The 25,833-nt window shown below is 41.7% G+C and overlaps 2 protein-coding genes across 3 annotated transcripts in view; both read right to left on the bottom strand.

Annotated features, from left to right (window-relative positions):
• LOC308328091 (vinculin-like) overlaps positions 1-14,319 on the bottom strand; it is a 48,934-nt gene extending 34,615 nt beyond the window's left edge. Inside the window, exon 1 of one of the 2 annotated variants that reach the window (XM_080781791.1) lies at positions 13,878-14,319. In XM_080781791.1, the coding sequence (XP_080637917.1) occupies positions 13,878-14,045 (168 nt within the window). In that variant the 5' untranslated portion in view covers positions 14,046-14,319. The remainder of the gene's footprint in view (positions 1-13,877) is intronic. The other variant, XM_080781790.1, reaches the window with a different exon arrangement.
• A 5,205-nt stretch (positions 14,320-19,524) lies between these two features.
• On the bottom strand, positions 19,525-24,704 carry LOC308328006 (urokinase-type plasminogen activator-like). Its single transcript, XM_080781679.1, has 11 exons — positions 24,519-24,704; positions 23,942-24,051; positions 23,790-23,829; positions 23,554-23,698; positions 23,361-23,458; positions 23,068-23,133; positions 21,820-21,994; positions 21,423-21,568; positions 21,120-21,260; positions 20,692-20,840; positions 19,525-20,579 (listed from the first exon to the last, which is right to left on the bottom strand). Exons 2-11 carry the CDS (start codon positions 23,996-23,998, stop codon positions 20,385-20,387), a joined length of 1,212 nt encoding a protein of 403 aa, XP_080637805.1. The 5' UTR covers positions 23,999-24,051; positions 24,519-24,704; the 3' UTR covers positions 19,525-20,384.
• Positions 24,705-25,833: the final 1,129 nt, after the last annotated feature.

Raw genomic sequence — 25,833 nt, 5'->3', positions numbered from 1 at the left:
CACGAATAAAAGCATCAAATGTTTTTATTCTACTTTTCAGGTCGATTTTACAAAAGCCTTCTGAATCAGGAGTTCACACTTTCTAGATTTTTCTAAAAATAGCAGATGTATAAATAAAAAATTACGTGCTGCGACAATCTGCTATTTCTGAATAGCTAACACGAAAATGCTTTTCTGTTTTATTGAGTTAATTAATCTTAGTTCTATTATCTCTTCTCTCTTCTCTCACCTGTCTCATGCTTACTAGCTGCTGGTTTAAGGTTTTCTCCACCAATAAAGGTCTATGCATTATGTTTTGTTTGGTAATATGGCATTAAAAACATAGAACATAGAGCTTTAAGAACTTGATTATTGATAAGCAAGCAACGCTCTCGCATTTTGTTGTTGTGGATGTTTGTCTCTTGTTCAACTGCCCAGACCCTGCTTGTCCCAACTCATCCACCATCCACCTCGGACTTTCCCTCACCTGACTGCCATTCATTTAAGACCAGCACATATGCCACCCGTACATGTGTGCAAGAGCCCCACAACATAAACAGATGTGAACTGTGTATTAATGTATTCAGGGACCTTGTTTAGAGCAGTGGCACCTTTTAGCCCGAGACCCAATAGTGAAATTAGACGTTTGCCGCGAACACAAAGTAGTGAAAATATTTTTCAATACTTGTTAAACATTTGTTTTCTAAAATGGAGGGTATGCACATGCATAAAGTGAATGGCAAAGTGAGTTTAACATTGTTTAACGTTGTTTAATGCATGCAATCATATTGGACTTTTCTGTTTGGATGTATGGGCTGTCAAGGCTAGAAAGTAGTTTTTTGTCACTCAGTAAGCGTTCCCGCATAACTTCCTGGTTTGATGATGTCACACGCATACCCTCTATTTATGGAATTTCTTAGATTTTTCTTAGATTTCTTCATAAAGATTCTGGAAAACAAAACCCACTGCATTTGATTTTTAATTCAATTCAATTCAAAAGCAATTGTCAAAGACAATTGGTTTTCTAGGAATGTTTTCATTTTTTTTAGATAAATAAAATTAGATAAAATAATAAAAAACAAGATGTAGCAAACAAAAAATAAATGAACTGTTTGAGAAACAGTGGTTTAGAGCAATATGGAATCAATACCTGATGAGCTCAGGTATTTAATGTATTGTGCTAAAGTGATCCCATGCAGTTACTATTTGAACTGCAGGCCTTGATGTTCATCAAGCCACACGTTTGTCTTGTGGCATCTAACACAAGCCTGTAATTATACAGTACATACTTCACTATATGCATTAGGTGCCAATTAGTTCACAGATCATGTGTGTGCTATTGTTATAATTTGGCAAGCGTTGTGTGTGGTGGTTACATGAAGAAATGCTGAATGCACATATGAATGTTGATTAAATATATATAAATAGTCTGGGGATTATTTTAAGGTGTGTGTGTGTGTGTGTGTGTGTGTGTGTGTGTGTGTGTGTGTGTGTGTGTGTGTGTGTGTGTGTGTGTGTGTGTGTGTGTGTGTGTGTGTGTGTGTGTGTGTGTGTGTGTGTGTGTGTGTGTGTGTGTGTGTGTGTGTGTGTGTGTGTGTGTACAAATGTGCACACACTGCATTCTTTGCGACTTAAAATGGCATTCCCCACTAAAAACATCCTACACTACAGCACTGCCCCTTTCCCCTTGCCATACTGTCCTGCACTGTCCAATACTGCTACGACAGATAATTGCCTTTAATTCATCACTCCAGTTCTTTGACCTCCAATACTCAAACAATACCTCTATATCCTGAGCACACATTTCTAGTTACAGTCTCTGTTCTGACTGTTCTCTTTTCCTTAGTCCTGTCTCAGCCTCTGTATTCATGTTCTGGTCACCTTAACCCCATCTCCGAAACCCATTTCTGCCTCCCAGACCCGTTGTTTTGTTTCTGGACAATCTGGCCAAACATGGGCCCGGGCTGGGCCCAGCGGATGAGGTGATTCACAGTTCACACCATTCATTCAGCACCTCTTGAACTCTTTCAGAAACACCTCCAATATAGAGCCACAATTATTACATAATCGCCTAATCACACTTATTTGAGATAATCGCAAAGGGTACACAGGGTTTTACAAATCGAGAAAATAGCCAATCTACAAAGCTCATAACATGATGCATCGAAACCCAAATTGGGTCCTTTGACCTTTGTTCCTGCTACCCTGCTATAATTATAATGGATTGCATTTTTTCTAGCACTTTTCTATGAACAGTCGACGCCAGCATCCTCACTTCCCACATTCACACACCAATGTGGGGTTCAGTGTCTTGCCCAAGGACACTTCGACATGTAGACAGGAGGAGTCGGGATTCGAACTGCCGACCCATGGATCATTGGTACCTGCTCTACCTCCTGAACCACAGCCTCTGCTAGTGCTAACCCTGACGGTGTTTTTGACACTTACTGTAAGTATTACAGTCAGGGGTTGACACATTCAAGGCCAAAGGTCTCAAAAGCACTTGCCCATCTGCAACTACAGGTCATGTTATACTTGCCCAAAGGTCATGTTCAAACATTAAAAACTGTGTGCGCAGCAGGGTGGGAACACAGTCAGATTTGTGAATGTAAATGTGTAGTGTACAAGTGAGGCTCACATGTTTACATATCTTTAAAGAGATGCTGAACTTTAGAAGAACCCCCAGGGCGAGCTACCAGTGATGGATCAACCCCTCCGAGGGCTGTGGCGCTACACCAAATGAAAGGGCCCCATGCATGTGCCATAGAGTTATAAGTTATAAGGCTGCTGGATCTGCTATTTCCGATTCTCCTCCCACCGAGTCGTTAAGAAACTGTTGGACGACCAAAACACTAGCGGGGGTTCCTGTGTTGTGTTACATTGAAATCGGTGACCTATGAATTTGGTTTTGACGGAAGCAACAGCTGTACCTATCTGAAATAGTCTCGCAAAGGGCCCTGCAAGCTTGAGTAAAAGTACAAAAGTAAAAGTGCTCATTATGCAGTATGTCCCATTATACAAGTTTTCAAATGTATAAACGTATTTTGAGAATAGTAGATCTACGCATTGTGAACTTTTAGATCCGCTATTTTCAAAAGACTGAAATGTGTAATAATAATCTAAATCTAAATCTACAAGTTAGAGTAGAAGTCAAAAGTACACACACACACACACACACGCACGCACGCGCGCGCGCGCGCGCAAGATGCAATTACAGCAAGATGATGACATCAGTGTCTCCGTGCTGCTGTGTCTGTAGAAGCCAGTTAATAGACTTTCCAGCCCCAGAGACCCAGGAGGCAGCCAGCCATTTATTCATCACCTGCTCCAGGACGTCAGGATGCAACCCATTATACTTCACATTATCACCGCTGTTGGCCAGAAAGCTTGCATGTCCAAAACCCTTCATTTCAGAAGAGAAGATTTATGTTAAGAAAATAGCAGATATACAAGCTTGCAGTGTGGGATGAAGTGATCAGTGATGTGCTGTAAGCTTGTAGATCTGCTATTTTTTTGACAACATGGATATAGTGGTTAAAACGATTATGATAGTACAGTATATCAACTACTTTTGCTGGGGACCCCGTGGAAGTTCACATCGCTTCCAAATTCACGTGTTTATCATGTATCCTGTATTATTTATATCTCATTAATCCTAATGGGATAAAATTGTTATCCCGACCTGAAAATAATATTAATCATATACCGGTAGCATAATATATATAAAATGTCCTCTTTCACTATATCCACAAATCTCCCCTTTCCTGGCAGTTCCAACCTCAGCATCCTTCTACTCACTATCCTTCCTCTTCCTCTGTACGTACATGTCAAAGCCATCTCAGTCTAGTCTAGCCTCTCTGACTTTATCTCCAAAACATCTGTGCGCTGTGACTATGATGTAGTGACTATGATGGATCCTATCCATCCTTGTTACTCCCAGAAAGAATCTCAACATTTTAGTCTCTGCTATACCTCCAGCTTGGCTTTCCTGTCAGTGCCTCTAGAGTCTCTAAACCATACAACACCTTCTACACCTTTCCTTTCATTCTTGCTGATATTGACCACACATATACAAAAACAATATATAAATGCTTAAATATCCCTCAACACCTGCAAGTTAATTGAATGTATATAAAGATATTCTGATTATTACAGAGCAGCAACCGTTTATCTGGGGAGAGAAAGGAAGGACAGAGGCCCTCTGGGCTTAAGTACTTCCCAGAACCACCAACAACTTTACATCGATTGTTCACTAAATTATTAATGCAGAGTTAAGTGATTCTGTGAGTGTAGAGTATTTTTGTGAGTGTGTGTGTGTGTGTGTGTGTGTGTGTGTGTGGGGGGGGGGGGGGTAGGTAATCTTGCTCACATAGCAAGATTACCATTGATATGTAGACAGAATCCAGATGCTCCATTGTTGTGCTCCACAACAACACAGTAATACAGTAGTGTTGTTCTTCTTTCCCATTCTTTCTTCCTAAAGGAATCCATTTATAATTTACAAATTTGGCATTTTCTAGGGTGCCATCACTGCCATCTAGGGTTGGGATCCTTTAGGATTTTAACGATTCCGGTTGTTAACGATTCCATCTTAACAGTACAATTCCTTAACAGTTCGCTTTAAGGATTCCTATAGGGTTCCTCACCGTTCCTGTCACAGTCCCAGGCAGGGCTGAGTCTGTGTGGGTGTGTGTGTGGTCATAGGCTTGGCTCCAGTTACCACTTGGCTCACCTGTTCCCAGTCCCCTCATTCGCACCAGACAACGCATTTGCCTGCCATCAGCTCATCACCTCCAGCCTATAAAGTAGTAGATGCTTCTAGCCAGTAAACCTTTTGTAGTGATTGTTCCCTGTGAACTTCAGTATTCGTTGGATTTTGCCTGTACTGATTGTACTCCTCTCCTCCACCTCAGCTCTCACCTGGCAGCCTGCCTGCCCACTTGCCTGCCTGTTTCTCTGACTGCTCTGCTTGCCTACCACCTTTCCCTCCTCATTCCAAGTCTGTGTGAATAAACACCCTTGAACTTTGTCTGTCTGCATTTGAGTCTGCCAGTTCTTGGTATCGTGACTCTTCCAAATGGACCCTTAGACGTCTGTAACTCTGAGAGAGTACAAATGGAATGTGTGTGTGTGTGTGTGTGTGTGTGTGTGTGTGTGTGTGTGTGTGTGTGTGTGTGTATAAAGGACTGTACATTGCCAGACATGACCGTCTGGTGGACCTGGTCTCAGACAAGATCAGAGGAGTACAGGACAGGACAACAAGAATGTATAAACACAGCACTGTAAAAATAGACTGGTTTGATCACAATGACACGCATGTCAATTCACTACAAAATATTCCAAATACCCCAGATATTGTGTTCATCAATGAAATTAGAAAAACTGTCACTATATTTGAAATAGGCTGCCCATTTGATTTGTATATGGACACTTGTTTTACATCCAAACTTATGAAATATCAGCTTCTGGTGGAACGTATTATGGCCTTGGGATATAACTGTCAACTTATTGTCCTTGTATTTGGAAGTCTGGGCCATGTCCATAAACTTGTGCTCAGGGGTTTGCAATTGGGTGGATTGCTAAAAACAAATGCAAAAAAGCTGGCTAAATACTGTTCTGTCTCAGCTACTATGGGCAGTCTGTCTGTCTGGAGAAGGCGTTGTTTCATTTATCCCTAGGAGGCTTAAAAAAAACCAAAACAAACATCCTGTCTAGTAGTATCAAGTATATAGTATGTCAACAATGTGCTGTATATATATATATATATATATATTTTTTAATATATACTTTCTCTTCTTTTCCCTCTGTGTGTTAAGCGCATGTGCAGCAGCTTGGTTGGACCATGTAATGTATAACCTTATTCTGACCAGTGTTTGGGTCTATTCTGTATACGCCTCTTGTGCAGATCCAAATAAAAGAAATCAAATGTGTGTGTGTGTGTGTGTGTGTGTGCAGTGTTTCCCTGGTGTTCCAGGGTTCAGGAGGCAGCCTGGAGGTGTCTTGTAGTGTTTTAGTGATGTCAGCCCTGCTTTGGGATCTAAAAGAGTCATGGTCAAGGATGCGTGTGTGTGTGTGTGTGTGTGTGTGTGTGTGTGTGTGTGTGTTCATTCTTGAAATGGCCTGCACCTTTGACTCTAGCTTAGAGGAAGCCTTTATGACTAAGGTCATTAAGTACCAGCCGCTCCTCCAGTCCATCATTGAACTAGGCTATAGGTGCAATCTATATGTGTTTATCTTCGGCAGCCTAGGACATGTACACAGTTTGGTCGTAAGAGGCTTCCAACAACTTGGGATGCCGAAAAAAGCAGCCAAACGGCTTGCGAAATTCTGTGCAATATCTTCCACTATCGGTAGCCGCCAAATATGGCGAAGACGCTGTTACCTGTACCCCTGAAGGGTGTGTGGGTATTTATTTGTTCGGGATTTGCTGACTGCATTCTGTGCGGCACCTTGTAAATATTTGTGTCCTTGTATTTGTATCTCTTATGTGGACATAAATAAATGATTAAAATGTGTGTGTGTGTGTGGTGGCTAGACATGGTCTCATTTGAAGACGCGTGACACCATAGACACTGTCAGGACTGTTTTACGTTTTAGAGCTTCACTCCACCACAGCACTGTTCCAGGGTTTCTCAAAATGTCTCAGTCCAGGGGTGCCACAGAATGATTTGATCATTTTTACAATTTACCAATATCACATTATATCACATTAGCTCTTAAGATAGCGGCACAGGTTTTGGGTGTGCTGCTGCTGTGTTCTCTCTTTCATATAACATACCCCCCACCACTAAGCAGTGCACTCCAAGTCTGGTCCCATGCAGAGCTTTGAGCAGTGTTCACCCATAAAGTTCAGCTTCATCCAGTCACTTAAGTTACTCTAGGTACAGTAGAACAATTACATATTACAGCACCATGCTAATAAGAACATCTATCTAATCTTATTACACAGCTTGGTTGAATGCTTGATTCTGATTGGTCAATCGGCAATTTCATCTGTCTGTTATTTCTGGATAATGACCGCTACGCTCTATAACAGACCAATGCCTAATCAAACCCTCGGAGCACCTGCTGTGCTCCGCTGATTTACTGCTGTTTCCAACATGACAGCCATGTTGCACACACACAGTGTCATTTACAGCAAAACATTGCTCTCAAAAATGTTTTTGAAAACATTTGAGCGAGAAATAGACGAAGCACCGAAAATGGATCCTATTTGATCAACTCACTTCCTTGTTGTCCGACTGTGCTGCAGCTGGGCAGACGCCGGCCAGCGCAACACTTATGGGAATACTTTCATTAGCAAGCAAGGAAATATTAAGTAACCGTGTAATAAGCGGGATTATGTATGGCTATAAATCACCTTCAGGCTGATTAACCACCTCCGCTGTCGCATCGGTGGTTGATCAGTCTGTGATTTATCTATAAACAAGGACCACTCAGCAATACATTATCCCTTACATATCTAATCGTATATTGCCACTTTGAAGACAGTGAAGATATCCCTACAGGTGTTACCAATGATAGCAATGAAGGCGCTGTTCCATTCTGGTCAAGTCAGGGTGCTACTATTGTGGATGTTGGCACTTGTTGGCACACACACGGAATTTTTGCAGTTACGTGTGCTTATTTGCCTTTTTTGGCATATTTTCGTCCATTTTCTTCCTCCCCCTTGGAGCCACGGTATGGCAGCTGCCATAGCTTGCCATACCCAATTGACGCCACTGGTCTCAAAGTGTCCTTGAGTGGGTTCCAAATGGCCCTGTACAGTTCCATGCACGATGAGCAATTTGAGTAATTAGCATAATATGTGACCAGTCACCATGCCATTAACAAATAAGGCAAAAAAGATTACCGGTATCTAAATTTCATCATTCTTTAAGTAGCATAAGACTTGTCAAACTAGGGTTTTTTTCATGATTCTAAATCCATTCCAAGCATTAGTTTTGCACAAAAAAACACTCCTTGGGCTAAAAACGGCGATAGCCACTTCATCACACCTTCATCAGACCTCATCACATTAAGTGATGACTGCTATGGCCTCTATTTTATATATATTTTAGGGATAGACAGTAGGCTTAAGTGTTTTTATGCTAAACTAATTCTTGGAATGGATTCAGAATCATGTAAACCCCCTAGTTTGACACGTCACATACTACTTGAAGAATGATGACATTTAGAATTATTTACCTTATATAGATTGTTGATGTTATGGTCACATATTATGCTAATTACTCAAATTGCTCAACGTGCAACTTTTAGCAACCAAGCTTAATCTCATCTGCTAAGCCTATAGATGACATTTGAATCATAAAAGTTTATATACTAACCAACATTTCTGGGTCTAACATGGGAGCTATGGGGGCTTCCAGTAGACTACTATACTTGGAGAGCCTCGCTGTGCCAAGACCAGGAAAGGTTCCCTGCCGATTAGACAATGGAGGTGCTCCTCCACACACCTTCCAAACAAACACCAGACGAAAAGTACAGAAAGCAATACTTTGAGGTCATGGACACGGCATCATCATCCCTGAACTGCAGATTTAGTGCTTCTGTACTCAAACACATGCAAGATGTCGAGGATGTTGTGGTCGGAAAGGGCGATTGAAAATGTGCAGTTCTATGGAATTTTGATGAAGTCAGGCTGACACTGCATCGTGACATGTGCATGGACATGGCAAATAAAAAAGGACTTTGCCCGTCTACTTTTCATGATGTAGTTGAGATCTTGAAAGGTGATCCGGGAGATCACTTAAGAGACTATCCCTGTAATCAAGCAGCTCACATGCAGCTTATGCCTGCGGAGACTTCAAGAAAGACTGAATCACCTTTCAACTGTCACAAGCATGTGGCACAAGAGAACATGGACCTGGATGGCATAGCCAATATGTTCATCAACCGCGAGTATCACCTTCCTCATAAAGAAATGAATGGTAAGTGAAAAACCTATAATTTTTACTGCATGCACTTGTATGCTTTGTTCACGACACGTGTCTACTGTCTATGGTTTGTCTAATAGGCTAATATAGGCTATAATTACTGTAGCAATAGCGGTTGTTTCAGAACCATGGACAGCACTCTTTGTTGTTTGTGGTGATGAGTGATGTCAGTTCTGACGTGTTTCGTGGTTATTACTACCGGTATATTTTAGATTCTTTCCATTTTCTTTCTTCATTTTTAGCAATCCATGATGCACAAATAGCGGCACCGACTTGAGGGAGTGAAGCCACAGTCAACGGGAGAGATAGAGAGATGGAGAGAGTTGATTCGGGTTTAGCAGCCTTGAGCACGAACATAATTTGACCTCAAGCCATAGAACAGCAATCTTTTAAATCCAAAACTTTATTTATATAGCATACTTAGAAAACCACTGTAGTCAACCAAAATTCTGCAGACTAAAACTACAAACTAAAGCAATATGATCAAAATACAATCAAACATAAGTATGCTTTATTGAAAAAAAATCATTAAAAATCACAGGAGGTGATTACGTTAAAATTAAGAAAGGACTTAAAAACCTTGATGGACTGGGCAGATCTAACATTAAAGACAAGGTCACTCCAGAGCCTATGGGCAGCCTTTTTTTCCCGGGTGGTTGGCTGAGTCAATAATGAGAGTTCAGCTGACCTTAAAGCTCCGACTCTGGGTTATGGAGTTCAATAGGTTCAGTAAAGGGGGGCCAGCCCATTGAGGGATTGTTGATGAACTGTTTATTATGCCTCTGTACGTTGTTTACTATTGGTTGTTATTTTGTGCTGATGAAGTGCTCTGTACACTGTACAGCAAAAGTTCTTTTTTATTTGATATAACTTATAAAACTATGTGAGTGTGAATGTCAAGTTACAGTACAAAGTTATTGTACAGTGACTGAAACAGATATTCTCTCACAACAATATTTGCCCCCCCTTGCATTCTAGACTTCTTGGGAGGTCCGTCCCAAGAAGTCACCTGTTTGACGTCTTGGGAGTGAGAATGCTTCGTCTCTCAGTCTCAAGCCTCTCAAGCAACACATCTCGGTGTACTTAATGCCATAATAGTAAAATATGCCATAAATATAATGTGCTAGTTAAGTAACAATGTATCTAATTAGGGGTGCCGTAGATTAATGAAGAATGTAGCCCAAAAAGTTTGAGAACCACTGATCTATTGATTCACATCACCTCCTTCACTGCTCCTTCTCTCTCTCTCCCCCTCCCCTATATTATGTGAGTGTGTGGTTACTTCCCTGAGCAGTAAATCTATTTATTCCTTCTCGCCCCTCCCCCTAGTCATACTCAGGAGTCTATGTTGACGACTTCAGGAACACGCATGCACTTGAAGTTCAGTCTTCAGACACAGCGGATCACATCAGCGAGGCTCATCTAGCCAGGACATCCTGACGACACTAACCAACTTCACAACGTCAAATCACACACATGGAAACAAGCCTTCAGGACTTTTTGTGTTATCCTTTTAGCGTCATTGTATTATTTATTTGCTAACTGTTAATAAACTAAACAAATATCTAGGGGTGCTTTGATCAGGTCACTGATTTTTTTCTCTCTCACGATTGGCCGATACCGAATTTGTGCGTGAGGGCAAAATTCTAATATTTCCAAAATATGATATGTCAAAATTGTTCCTGTCTGTGTAGGGGGAAGGGGGGCATTTGATGGGCCTGTCACAAAGCTGCAAAAGCAATATTATACAATATAATATCATATCATAAAAGATCGGTTTCTCTGGATCAGATAAATTGCAGATCAGAGATCGGCCAATTCATACTGATGGATCGGAGCACCTCTACAATCATTCAAAAACCCTTTGAGAGAATTGTGTGTGTGGTTGAGTGTATGCATGTACATATGTATGCATGTATATGTATGTTTTTCAGTGTCCCCCTCCACACTAGGACCATCTACTCTAACAGTAGACGGTATAATGATGACATGATGCTGTCTATGTTCTACTTCTAAACCATCACTCAGCGATGAATCTGCTTTCTAAATCAAAGTGTGCACATGACAGGAGGTCCTGCACTCAACAGGAGGTGTCTTTTAACCCGTTAAGACCCGTTAAGGCCGATTCTATAAATGCCTTATAAATCAGTAGTTCTCACAGATGTTAATTTTTTTTCCAAAAAATAGCAGATGTACAAGCACAGCCTTTAAGTCAAATTAACCACTTACGCTATATATACAGTTCTTAGTCATACGACAAATAGTGAAAATAGCTGATTTACAATCACACAACATTGTGAGCTCATAGATGAGATATTTACGTTATTGTTGTATCTTGTAAATCTGCTATATATTTGAAAGATTTTGAAAATGTTTGAGATCTTTTAACAATCTTATGGAACATTTATGACGGCGTGGTTAATTAATTCATTCCAGTCATAACGCCACAGCTGGATTTTATAGGATCTCTCCTCAACTCTCCTCATCCACCTCTGGTTCTCTCTATTATTACTCAATTATCTCTCCCTCTCCTTCAACTTTACACCTTCCTTTTTCCTCCATGCCCGTTCATGTCATTATACAGTAGGTGAAAAATGTAAAAACCTGTCAAATGTCAAAACCTTGTCAAAAGAATTCTTCAAAGTGTCATGCTCACAGACTGGGAGGTGAACCAGTGACCTTCTGATTATCAGACGGCCTCTCTCTCTTTACCCACTAGCTAAGGCTGCCCCAGTAGCAGGTACTACAATGCTCATAATGCATTGCAACGTGTTGTGAGCTTGCTAATCTGCTATTTAAATTATTCATTGTACGAGGAAGTATAGCTATAAGGCTATATGAAATAAATGTTTGAATTTCCATTTCTGCCATGCATAAAATAGCCTACATTATAGGCTTTGACTAATTTGGTTTACAGTGCCTGCGTTATTTACGCGACTGGGTGAAACATTAAGTGTGGACATTTAGTGACATCAATTTCAGAGCTTCCGAAGTACCGGACCATTTGTAAATTACTCAAGCCAACAACACGTCTGTCTTGAGGGACTGCATTCTCTCTGTCCCACACCTGCTGGTGTCACCGTGACCTCAGCCCTTATCTCTGTCTACACAGCATCACACATCCCCAACGCTCAGCAGCAAGCCTGAGGCTGCCATTAGCCTCCTTATGCTCCCCGTCTGGATGGACGGGTCAACCGATAGATTAGAACACGCGAGATAGAAGACCACAATAGCAGAGACAGAGAGAGTGAGAGGCAGGAGGGGAGGGGTTGAGAGAGACCGAAAGAGGGAGGCAGAGTGAGAGAGACAGAGCAAGAATCGGTGTTCATTTTGACAGCACATTCTGATTTAGTCTTTCAAATAACACACCATTTAGTTTTTGTCCTATTTCAGTCATCTGCAATTGTTTGGTCTTAGTCTAGTCTTGGTCAACTAATATCAAAAATATTTTAAAAGTCTTTTAGTCTTTAATTAACACTGGCCAGGAACACACTATCAGATTCCTATTGGTAAGAGGTCGAGGACACATTAATGTGCAGTGTGTGCAGTCTATGCACAAGCTCCTGCCTGAGATAAGCACACCATGTCTAATTTCAGACTAAATAAGATCAATGAGACGTCAATGAGACGTTTGTTCATGGAAATGTTTCTTACTATTCACACAACTCTATTATGCCTTTAGGGACAGTTAACGGGAGAAACAAATCAATGTTTGAATGGGTTACTGTAAATGAATGGTCCACAATTTATATTTAGGCTAACTTCCTATCCTTGGACCAATACGATTTCTTATCTAGATACAAAAGTCAGATTCGTTAAAATACACCTATTGTGATAGTCTTGATCCAAGGCTACTAACTTCCTAAACGATATGTATACCTGTTTTGAGGCCTAAAATGTATTAATTCAAAGAATTGACCACCCCATCATCGACATTATCACATCTGCATCTCCTGAAGTGTATTCTATAGATAAATTTAATTTGGATTAATCGTGAAAGGATTAGGTTGTTGCTAACACTTTGCAACCTCTATTTCTGGTGATATAAGGCAGGGTTCAGACTGATTATTACGGTACAATAACTTGGTCATTCTGTGCAAAAACACTAGTAGTGATTTACTAAATATATCATTATCTTCCCACTGCATCATCAACATCAATTATCCTGTATCAATGGTAATGATGTCTCTTCTGCATTGATTTTAAGAGATTATGAATAGATAAAATTGTCTGTCTGGTTTCAAATTCCTGCCATCCATCTCTCTCCCACTGAGATAACAGCATGAGAGGATGACTGAGGAGGAGGATGTGACAGTGACACAGGACACAGGACAGGTCAAAGGCAGACTGGTTTATAATATAAATTATTCAGAATAGGCAGGAATTGGTGAAGAAATTACGGGGAGACAGTCTCTGTGGCAGTGATGCATGAGCCAACAATTGTATATAATCTATTCATGTCTGGAAAGAAAAACCGGGTAGCCTACATTCACCACTCTGTGAAGAAACCGCAAGCTCAGCAATATATCCACCAAGGCTAATTTTGACTGTTATGAAGGAGAGCCGAGAGGTGATACGAGCTCCGGGGCAGCAGAGGCATAATAAAACTGCATGCACCTCTCTCTCCCTGACAAGTGACATTTCCCTCTCCTCGTAGGCCTATTGCCCCGTGTGACAGTCAGTCAGTCACTGTCTAGCCTCGGAAACCCAGACGTTTTTATTTCCAGGGACACACATTCTGACACACATTCTGTTGGATGAATCGTTTATTCCGCCCCACAAACTTGATGTGGCCCAGTCCAGTGCCCGTCTTCAATCAACCAACCAATCAATCAATAAATCAATCAGTCAGTCAGTGGTTCAGAGCAAAGTTTGACACATGTCATTCAATCAGCTCGGCTCAAAGCAGCTCGGCTCCTGCAGATGTGGAACATAAATACTGGGATTCTGGGACTCACTCACCCGGACGAGGTTGCTGACCGCCGCTTGCACCGCCTGCACGGGAACCGTGAGATCCGGGATGGCTTTGCCATCCACCTCCCCCTCCTCGTGCATGATGACCAGGTGGGAGATCTGCTGCGCGACCGGCTCCAGGATACTCTCGATGGTCTTGGTGTGAAACACCGGCATTGTGACAGACTTCTATCTTACCGCAGCCCGACAGGATGAAAAGGCGGCTGGATGGAGCGATCCTCCAGCACAGACGAGGATCTCCCCCCCGGCCGTTTCCCCACCGAGAGGAACGGACAAAAAAAGAAAAGAAAAAGAAGGACAAAAAAATCCCGAGTTATCGGCCAAGCTCCTTCATGCGACGAACCCCGCACGGACAGCCCTGGCCCCTGTGCTGTGTACAGCGGTGTGTGATCGGCGTGCTCCGGTAGGAGCGACACGAAATCGTGACAGAAGGAATCGCCGCCCTCCATCCAATCACAGCTAAGCAATACACCGCTCATCATCACACACACGCACGCACCACGCGCGTTGCCTGCAAGTGAGAGCCATTCCCAAATTACGTCATGCATTCCATACTGTGGCTAAAAAAGGAAAGTGTTGGGGTACCTTAATTTAATGAGAGTAAATTGGTGGAATTTATTTGCCTTCACTTAGGCCTACACAGGGTTAAATATAAGTGCTGTCACGGGCTCACAGAATGTCCACGGTTGTATACAGTATATAAGCCCTATGGCCAATCAAATCATTGACCGTCACCACTCACTTTTGCACACATGTCATTATGCAGAAAGGAAAGGTCAGGTTTGAACTTGGGAAATAGTAGAAGACGCATATGATACTAACTGAATGCTCTCTGTATGTATGGCTGAGAGATACAGTGGTGTGCATTCTATTAAGCATTGAACCTGCCTCTGTCATATGATCTACATTCATTAAAAGGTGGGTCATGAGTTCATGTCTCCTGGTCTAATTTAAGACCAAGGCAAGGATTCAGCTTGCTGTTCACTGTATGTCTGAAAGCAGGAAGGCATCTGAAACTGAAACACTGGGACACACAGAGGTCCAGGACCACACCCAGAACTCGTTTCCAACACTTGCCCAGTGCTTGCCGAGCTGTAGCCTATTTGACCAATGAATAGTTTAAATTGGTCCTTTAAGAACTATAGCCCTATATACCACCCCACCCCACCGGTTTGGTTTGGTTTGGTTTCACATTCAGCAGTGATCAAGTGAAAATCACATGAATTCTGAATAAAGCAATGGAGAGAATCTCATCGTAAAATGTAAACGCAGAGTTTACATTTTGGTGGGTTTGTTTGTATACTTGTGTGTGTGTGTGTGTGTGTGTGTGTGTGTGTGTGTGTGTGTGTGTGTGTGTGTGTGTGTGTGTGTGTGTGTGTGTGTGCGTGCGTGCGTGCGTGCGTGCGTGCGTGCGTGCGTGCGTGTGTGCGTGCGTGCGTGCGTGCGTGCTGCATACACTGCAGGTGTGACAGTGTGATTCCCCCTAGTGAATTAGTGCCAGTCCAAATGTATATTCAGGGAACTGGAGACCCCAGCAGCAAAACTTGGGTATTTATACCACAGAGCCCCACGCCTCAAAAGACCATAGCTCTGACACATTAGGATAGTACTTCATACTGTGTGTGTGTGTGTGTGTGTGTGTGTGTGTGTGTGTGTGTGTGTGTGTGTGTGTGAGTGTGTGAGAGAGAGAGAGAGTATGAATTAAAGAGAGAGAGAGGAGACAAACAACAACATCTGAGAGACTAGTAGACTACTAGACTCTCTGGTCTACCCAGTTAAACAAGGAAGTTTTAGGAGGACTCGGGCCTCAAATCAGTTTCCCCATCTTGACACACAACCCTGGAATTTACCTCACCTCACCTGACCTCACTTCAACTTCAAGTTTATTGTCACATCGCAACTTACACGAGTAAAATAGCTTTTACTCCCATCGCTTTGCATTTTCAAAAATAGAGAAAGAAGCAAAGGAAACAGATAAAAAGACACAACGTTACTCATACAGTACATAAGGTGCAGGGTCAACATAGAGATAAATGAGGCAGAATATCATAATCTCCTGTGGAAGTAGAGATAGCATATTTATCAAGGTCATTATACAGTATATGTGCAAGATTCAAGGTCATATGTATGAAGTGACAAAGAAATGTAACAGCCTATTTCACCATGTTGCCGGACGTGCCAGCAGGGCTGGTTATCTCCTATAGCGTTCCGGAATGGCCAGAAATGCTACACACGCACGCACAACAATCTGCATAACAACAGCATAACACATCTGTTCCTCACTTCCAGCCAGGTGAGAGAAGGCGGGATGAAGAACCATGACAATTGCATCGTCAGTAGATCTGTTTTGACAATAGAGACATTGCTATTCTCCTCTCCTCTCCTCTCCTCTCCTCTCCTCTCCTCTCCTCTATCACTAATATTTTTATCTTTATTAAAATGCTGAGATCATGTGAGGACACGTATGTGCGCTCGCTCGCACGCGCACACACACACACACACACACACACACACACACACACACACACACACACACACACACACACACACACACACACATACACACACATACACACACACACACACACACACACACACAAACAGAGAATCTCTGTCTCCATCAGGAATTGGCCGTGGATGCATATAGTTTCACCATGCTCCTACTATTCAGGAGTTGACCATAAAGAGTCGTACGATTCCAGCCTCGGTGTGCCTCAGGTCCATATATGGGACGCAGACAGAGAAGAGGTGAAGTACACTGTAACAGCCCAGCCCAACATCTCTCTGATGATTCATTAGGAGGAGGAACAGAATGAACCGTGACTGAGTTCAGTAGCACTGCTGTGAGTTCTCTGTGTATCTGGACCTGTCTAAACACTTTGTGATGGAAGCCATTGCTGGGACGTGTTTACAGTGGCTTCGAAGTGCGCTTTCAATAAAGACGCGAGATAGAGGTCCACATCATCATTTCTTTTGCATAACAAACTGTTAACCATTATTGGAATTTATCCCAAAATGTATCCCAAATCCATATGCATTGCTATTTTAATTTATTCCCGTATTCATGTTTGTGATAGATGGGCCATCTGATGGTTGGTTGTTTGTCATTGTTGCAGGTCTAGCTCTTATAGCGTTACATTGACATGTTTCTTATTTGAGAGGGGTATGGGCGTTGAGATCAATTAAAGTTCTGAAGGGGGAGCACCTGATGAGGCAAAACACTGGTACCACTGTACCACAGTAAGATAAACCAAAATGAATCCAGTGAATCTGTCCAAAAGCTGCATAAAACTTCTTTCATCCCAGTCCCTTAAAGGAAAATAAGAAAGCAATATTGTCACAGCCAGACTTTTTAGGAGACACACAGGCAGTAGGTTTTTTGTCCATTTGTTATGAGGAAGAGAAAACATGACCAGGTGTTTCCACTTTCCAACTGTCCATGACAGAATACAGTTTTATCTATTTTCCTCCTAGCTTGTCCTCTATGCTTTTTTTCTTGCTTGCTAGGCAATTTCTGTCACGGGCGTTGCTTCCGTAGCTATTACTGTTGCCTTGGGTGATCCAGCTCTAATTAACAAAATGCAAGAGTAGACTGAATTAAGACATATTGGAATGAAAAGCTAAATACAAAATCCCTTACAAAGAGAAACCAAACGCTTTACATAGCCTTACTACTTGGCCAACACCTCCTCTAGTCTAATAGCCAACACTGGCAACACATACTAATCTAAGTATCTAAGTATGTGACACAGTGATGTGTGGGGTGTTAGCCTAGCTACTAGTCTATACACAGTTTCACCGGACAGACAGAGGCATGCACTAAACTTGGGATTAAATCATTGTAAATGGTTGTACTGATGATGGGGGTCTCAAAGTCAAAGTTGGTTTCTTTTACAGTATTACACCTGATGTATCTGATGGAACCACATTTCAATGATTTCTGTAATATAGCCTAGATAATTGTTCTAAACACCTTCACTGGGAACGTGCTAAAGGTATTTAGCATGAGAACATCATTTGAAAGACTACCTTTGAAAGCAGAACTCATTACACGAACATTATTGATGATGTAAAGTGGCAGCAAGCAGCCAGCACAAATACCTCACCTGTAAGTTGTAACCTAACCACTACTAACTCAAAGCAATCAAAACTTTGTAGATAAGATCATTAGAACATCCATCTTATAAATGTGATCCAATTAGTTGTTTCACTGAGTGTAAAACTGACCTGCAGGGACTCAGAATACATAGTCAAAATCCTCACTGGAACGCAGTGTTTCATGTATTATATGAAAAAAAAAATTATTTTACATGAAATGTGTACATTTCTGTACAACAGGCTTAACAAATAGCCAAATATATATTTATATATTCTACTATAATCAATTCCCTCCTAACCAATCCACCTGTATGCTGAGGCACTGAGCTGCTGCCAAATACTCACTCAATAGCACCCTCTAGTGTTTTGTAGAGAAACTACTGCTCATTACTGCCAAGTCTTGATTTTGATTGAAATTGACAGAATTACAGTACATTTCAAGCACAACTCAATACAAAGACTGTTAATTGTGAGTGGACGACCCAATAAAGCATTACACTTGTTTACAAGAGGGTCCACCTTGTTCAAATCATCACAACTCACCAAGCAACCTGCAGTTTCACTCTCACCATTGACAACTCCTCGGTTTCCCCCTCCCCTCAGGTTAAGAGTCTGGGTGTCGTCCTCGACAGTACCCTATAATTCCACACCCACATCAACACCACCATCCGGTCCGTCTACTTCCAACCTCAACATCAACCGCCTCCACCCCTCTCTAACTCCCAACAGTGCCGCCATCCTCTCCGCCATCTCTTTTCACCTCCCGCCTGGACTACTTCTTTTTGGTCTCCCCCACAAACTCCTCCATAAACTCCAACTAGTCCAGAACGCTGCTGCCCGTATCATCACATGTCTTCAGTCACATCACCACCTCCACTGGCTCTCCATCAAATACCGTATCGACTTCAAGATCCTTCTCCATACATTCAAGGCCATTCATAACCTCACCCCCCCCCATACCTGTCTGACCTAGTCCACGTCAACATCCACACCCGGTCTCTTAGGTCTGCCTTCTCCAACACCCTGAAAGTCCTCCCAGCCCGTCTCTCCACCATGGGGTCAAGAGCCTTCAGTGCAGCCGCTCTGCCCCCCACCTCTGGAACTCCCTCCCCCCTGACATCAGAAACATGGACTCTATCACCATATTCCAAACTCACCTCAAAACCCACCTGTTTAGGCAGGCATATGGCTGACCTCTGTGTCTTCTGCTGCAAGCTGTGCCCTAGTTTTGTTTTCCTTTTAACTTGTATCGGCTATTTTCAATGCACAATGATACATAATGTACAAAGTAACTAGTATAACTAAAGTTTTCAAATAATTGTAATAGTATGATATTTGCCTCTGATATGTAGTGGATTAGAAGTATTATTATTGGAAATTGGAAATACTCCAGTATTATAATTAAAAGTACCTCAAAATTGTACTTAAAAGTACTTGTGCTTAAGTATGCTTATACTTTCCACCAGTGCTGAGGAGAAGAAGAAGAAGAAGAGGAAGCTTAACTCAATACTGTAGTTAAATATTTATTAGCATGAGATTATTATCAAAAACATTTAGCAGTAGGTCCAGCCTTTTACAACACAAGACAAGTTTTATAAAATAAATAAATGTATCTGTAAAAAATGCATAAATATTCTGTGTGCTATAACTTATAGTTAATAATACAGTTGGGAACTGAAAGATTAACAATTGAAAGGTGCATGATAGTATATTATGTACATTTGATGCACAATTAAACATTTGAATATACTGTACCTGTACAGCCTGAATACTGTATACGCTGTGAACACTATCAAAAATAAATAAATAAAATCAAAATGAATCAATTTCCTGTTTTATAAACAACTGCAAAATAGCAGATCAAGCTCACACGTCACAATGCACTTGAAAATCTATTTTTTGTAGGCCTACAAATACATGTACAGTATGTGCTTAGTCAAGTGTGTCAAAATTGTGATTCCATTTGAGCACTCTCAAGACTTAAATTAATACTGGGGATTTTACTGTGTAACGATACATTTTAACAGCGATATGATATTGTAACGACCCTGCGAAAGACCCGGCCGTAACTTGCTCCTCCAAGGGAGCTAGCTCTCTTGGAGCGGCTTGTTGCTTGCCTGGTCTTTCGAGTTGGAGATCGGGGTTTGACTCCAGCTCAGGGTGCTAAACAATAGATTATTTGCATTGCAAAACAATTCGATACCGATTATTTCCATTGCAAAACGATACAAAGTCAAACGATACGATATGTTGCTGTTTATATAGTGTATCGTTACACCCCTAGTACATAATAATGTACTGTGTGTGTAATATTTAAATAACAAATAGCTGCCAAATTGTCCATTTTACGCATTGCATTCCATAAATCTGCCGTGTTGTTCTTCTTTTTTCTACAGATCATTTTTCAGGGTACATGACACCAGCTGTAAAGGCAGAGAGTCCAGTCTTCTCAGCTATCCAGTGGTTGTAGTTGGTGACACGTGTGTAAACACCTGGTTTGTTTTTCTTGGCACACCCGTCACCCCAGCTGGTCACTCCAAGCAGAAACATACGACCCCCAACATCACACACCAAGGGACCACCAGAATCACCCTGTAAGGAGAGAGAAAGGAATAACAACAACATTTCAGTTAACTGAAATAAATATTACAAACACATGCATGCACACACGCACGCACGCACACTCTTTATTCATTTTGCTCACCTGGCATGCGTCAGTGCTCCAGTCAGGACTAGCAGCACAGAACATGTTCTGGGTGACAATGTCATAGTTTTCATAGCCTTTACAGTTGTTCAGGGACATCAGAGTCACTTGTGTCTGCTTCAAGAGCTGTGAGTAGCGTGCAAATGGTCCTGCAGAAATCACATCATCAGTTTGTTAGATGTTTGACACTACAAAGTCATGACACTAATAGTAGAACAATGGTGATTAAAAGGTTTACACGTCAGGATCTAAACTTCTTAAACTCTACTAATCCATTAAAATATATAAAATTTCAAACTAATGTAATTCAGACAGACAGACAGACAGACAGACAGACAGAAAGATAGACAGAGACAGAGAGAGACAGAGAGAGAGACGGAGAGAGTTCTCCATCATGATGAGGGCTAAAAGTTAAATGTTATCCATACTATCGCTCTCCTTGCCATATCCAGCGATGTCGCACACAGCCCCTGGGGGCAGCATAGTGAGAGGAGGGGCGAGACAAACTGTGCGTGCAGATGGTGTCTGAGACGCACATCCACCTTCTTTGCGAGTGATCTGCACCAATGCTGAAAGACACACAAGTACACAGGTTTGAGTTTTGGTTTGTTTTTTCATGAAAACCTATACATAATGCCCCTCCCTCACCCACAGACAGACACCCCCCCCCCCCACACACACACACACCCACACCCAAACACGCACACGTTCATGTGCTCACTGCAGCTCACCTATGTCATTATCATAGCTTATTTCATCGTATTTCTGGTGTGTGATGACTTGTCCAATGGTGAACATCTGCTCCCTGTCAGCATCAGTAGCATTGATGGAATTTCTGCCCAGATGTACAGAAAAACGTCGAGTCGAGGTACGTTTTCTGAGAAACCAATACACATTTTATCACGTTACACACAATAACAAAACTCACAACTCAAATTGTTATTTGACATACATTACAGAATCTGACCAATAGTGTGTGTGTGTGTGTGTGTGTGTGTGTGTGTGTGTGTGTGTGTGTGTGTGTGTGTGTGTGTGTGTGTGTGTGTGTGTGTGTGTGTGTGTGTGTGTGTGTGTGTGTGTGTGTGTGTGTGTGTGTAGTGTGTGTGTGTGTGTGTGTGTGTGACTCACCCAGGAAAGCAGTGTGCAGCAGTGAGGACCCAACAAGGTGAGATGAGAGAGCCTCCACACACAAACTCATCACCCTTAAAGATGGCTGCCGTCCATGGCTGGGACTCTATGGGTGTGATGGATCCACCCACTATCTTGCTCTGCCTCCGTTCTGTCCTCTCTCCACACGTCAGCTCTACACAAACAGAAAGTAATTGACAGCAGGTTCAGTCTCATTATACAGGCCCAAGGATATGTTTTCGGACACAGACACAATGTGCTCAAATATCCTATGCTATAATGCTGTGAGCCTGTGATGTTTGAGTGGGACAAAATAAAGGTTAACCCATTTTGGGCGGGAACCCATTTTGGTGTTAGCATTATGTTGTGCTTTACCTATTGAAAAATAGCAGATCTACAAGCTCGGTGGCACACTACGAGCTTGTAGGTCTGCTATTTTTGAAAAATCGACATAGACATAGAAACATAGCTTTTTCAGAAAACTGTCATTTTCAAACAGACAGACATCTCAGGTGGCAGATAAGACTGGCTTTACCAAGAAACAAGGAAACTGATGTAGGCTACTCAACTCGAAAGTGTCAAAGGAAGTAACACTATGAAGCAGACTCAAGAGTTTTTTTCACTGATGGGAGGTGTGAAGTCTCTGTATTTTGTGCACATCACGTCATGCATGTGAACTTTCTTGGTTCCGTTGGTAGGCTTTTTGACAGATTAATCAGTCAAACATTCTTAGGGATCATCTATTAATCATTATCAACATATTATCATTGTTTAACTTCTCTGGATTTGTTATTTGCAACTGTCCTAAGTTATAATGAATAAATAAATACGTTAAGCAACCCTCTATAGTTTTTTCTTTTCTTTTTTCTGAAATGACACTGTAGTAGTAGTAGTAAGCCTTGCCGAGCCATGAGGCCCATATAGGGCCAGGAGCCTATCTCCTGTTTCTGTAGCGTGGGGCAGCTTGATGTACAAGTACACCCCCTGGACATGACGCTATATGTCTCAGGGACTTGACACTGAGTGCCAAGCAGGGAGGCACTGCGTCCTATTTTTTCCACAGTCTTTGGTATGACCCAGCCAGGAATCAAACCCTGACCTCCCAGTCTCAGGGCGGACACTCTAACCACAAGGCCACTGAGCTGGTCTCAAATGACACTGTAAATGCTATTATTTATGCTGTATGGGAAAAATGATGAACCAGGGTACAAACATCATTATTATCATCTAGTTCGGTAGTTAACAAACCTGTGTCCACTGAAATAGGGGGCACTGTAGACGTTGCTGTAGTAGTAGTAGTAGTAGTAGTAGTAGCTGTAGTGATAGGAGATAAAACAATGTTAATTTTATGGGCAAAATGTCCAACCATTAATTTAGTCTATTATTTTACCCAGTTACAACATGTCATGCCTATTTTAAGCTACAACAGCAGATTTACAAGCTCAAAGCATGGTGATGCAAAGCGTTCTGAGCATGTAAATCGGCTATTTCCGCTATTCAAAGGATATAGGGCTTAAGTATTAATTTAACCGTCCTCTCACCAGTCTCAGTTTCACATTTAGGAATTTCACAGAATTCTCTCAGGATCCTTCTTCCTCTCCGGACACGACACCATGGCATCAAGCTTTCGTCAGGATTTCTATTAATCAAAATCAACAATTTGGAATCAAAATGTTCACAAATGCGCACTTCAAAGTACCAGGTATGTAAAAGTGAGTGGTTCTGTCAACATACCTGCAGTAATTGTTAAAACCGAGTCCCAGTGAGGTCTCATATTGTCCAAACCTGCTCCAAAAGAGGCACCTGTGGCCTCTAGCAGATTTAGAAATAGAACCCCTGTAACTTGTCCCATCGTCAGACAGACACTCTGATGATCGTACTGGAAACATATGAAAGGAATTTTGTTATTCATGCTATGGATTACCAAAACATTAAAACAAAAATGTATTCATAATTGAAGAGGGCCTCACTTCTTTGTGTGTTTTGGTATGACCGCTTCCTTGTAGAAACCTGAGAAACACAAACAAGATGTGTTATTTTTGTCAACATTGTATTCTCAAGCTCTGAAAGAAGCAGAATAAGGTTTTAAGGAAGCAATCATTTCCTTTTTTTGGGTGCTTACCGCATCAGTACAGAAGAGGCTGCTAGCGATAAGCACTAGAATGACTAACAGGTTCATATTCACTTCAGGTTCCTCTTTTCCTTATAAGGGCTTTCTTTGCTGCAGACGGGCTGAAAAAGCAAAATAAAAAGGGAAATATGAAATCTGTAATCCAACATAAGTAATTGAAAACGTCCTCTTCCCTTATATGGCATTTTCTTCATCATAGACAGACATGTGCACGTGCCTCACTATGTCAGGTTTTAAGTTGTACCACCACTTAGTATGCACATACTGACCTACACCATTGCATGTTTTCTACTGAGAATGTGAAGTTATCCCATCTAAATTAAAATACATTTGTGGCTGTGTTTTGCAGACAGTTAGAGCATGGTAATTTTGTACATGCTGTACTGTATTGAAAAACATTCTACAGTCATCTTTTGGGTGCAATTTTGATATTCGCTTCATAAAATCCACATTTGCAATCACTCACATATTCTGTTGTCAATCACCAAACTGATAAAAACCCACACTATATCCATTAAAGTTTCACCAAAGCATGCAACTGAATCCCATAGCATTGCAATCTGCTTACCTTATCACCCAGATCTCTTCTTTGTGATTCTTTCTGTAGAGTCAACTCTTATGCGGTTCTATTACTCCTTGGAATTTCTGTTTTCAAGATACGTCTGTACAATCACCTTAAAGAATTTGGAACCAGTCTATTGAGTAGGTCCCTCACAAGCAGTAAAGAACTCTGGCTTTGTAGCTGTCTCTCTCTTTGTAGCTGTGATTCTCTCTGTCTGGCTGTCATCTGTTGGTGCTCTTATTAAAACTGTTGGTGGGAGGAGGGGCTTAAGACAAAACACAATAGGCCTAGTCATAATAGATTATTCACTATATTGTTCACCAAATCGTAAACCACAGAATATGTCATATCCTCTGGTATCCAAGCATCCGCACCCACGCTCTACATTGCCATATTCAAAATTTGGTAATATATATATTTATTTTTTTAACCGTGCACTTAAACCCTTACATCACTATTCTGGGAGGAACATGAAAAGGTTCAATATGCAACACAATTGTATTCCACGTGATGATGATCTTTGATTTACTATGGTGGAAGAAATGCAAATGCCACTCCTTTCCATGCCATACCGGAAGGCAGCATTCAGGAGAATTGTTTTTTTACGAAGTCTCCTGAACTTGGAACGCAGAATTTTTCACTGAACAAATTAGTTTTTAAATCCATGTCGTACACCGCATCTCCAGTAGATAAAGAGTGCTGGGTTATGGCCCGAAAATAGCTGATCTACAAGCTCAGCCCCTGCCTCTCTAACACTCTGTGCACGTCGCTCCATGTGGGGGTCCCTGTTTCATCTCATTGTAAGCTAAGTTCTGTTGAAGACCCCTGCTATATATTTCATTGACCAGTGTCAATCAGGGTCCATACTAGGCCCCCTACTTTTTCCTTCTACACCAAATAGTTTCGTAGAAACTAGACATGAGCTTGTAGATTTGCCAAATGTTTGCCCCAGTCAGAATAGGGATGCTAGGGTCCAATTTACCTTGGAATTTTTTTCCGATATGATGTCATTCTCTGACAAATCTTTGGGAATATGGGAAAGAATTTCATTTCATTTTGAAACTGATCAGAACTGATCACAGCAATGTTGGAGCAGCCATGTGGCAATGTGTTCCTGAGTAAGACGCTTAACCCCTACTCAAGTGGTATACTAGGGGTTCAAGTCTGACAACTTGGGCAACAATGTGTGTGCTCGTGTGCGTGCGTGCGTGAGTGTGTGCGTGCTTAGGCATAATTTGACCAATTGACCTCAAACTTGCCGTGAGAAAGACACTGTATGTGCCAGATCAGATGACGGTGGTGTACCGTGTGCCTCTGTATG

The sequence above is a fragment of the Protomyctophum bolini genome (genome assembly GCF_963924005.1).
Source record: "Protomyctophum bolini genome assembly, chromosome: 14".
Taxonomy (NCBI): domain Eukaryota; kingdom Metazoa; phylum Chordata; class Actinopteri; order Myctophiformes; family Myctophidae; genus Protomyctophum; species Protomyctophum bolini.
Note: the sequence above shows the minus strand (reverse complement) of the source record. Positions and strands in the feature narration are given on the sequence as shown.

Bases quoted from the DNA above. Each gene is read 5' to 3' on its own strand.
- LOC308328006 (XM_080781679.1), bottom strand. From the start codon at position 23,998: ATGAACCTGTTAGTCATTCTAGTGCTTATCGCTAGCAGCCTCTTCTGT. The intron at 23,699-23,789 runs GTGAGGCCCTCT...ATATGTTTCCAG, and splicing joins ATACCAAAACACACAAAGAA to TACGATCATCAGAGTGTCTG. The intron at 20,580-20,691 runs GTGAGCAAAATG...CTCTCCTTACAG, and splicing joins GGAGCACTGACGCATGCCAG to GGTGATTCTGGTGGTCCCTT.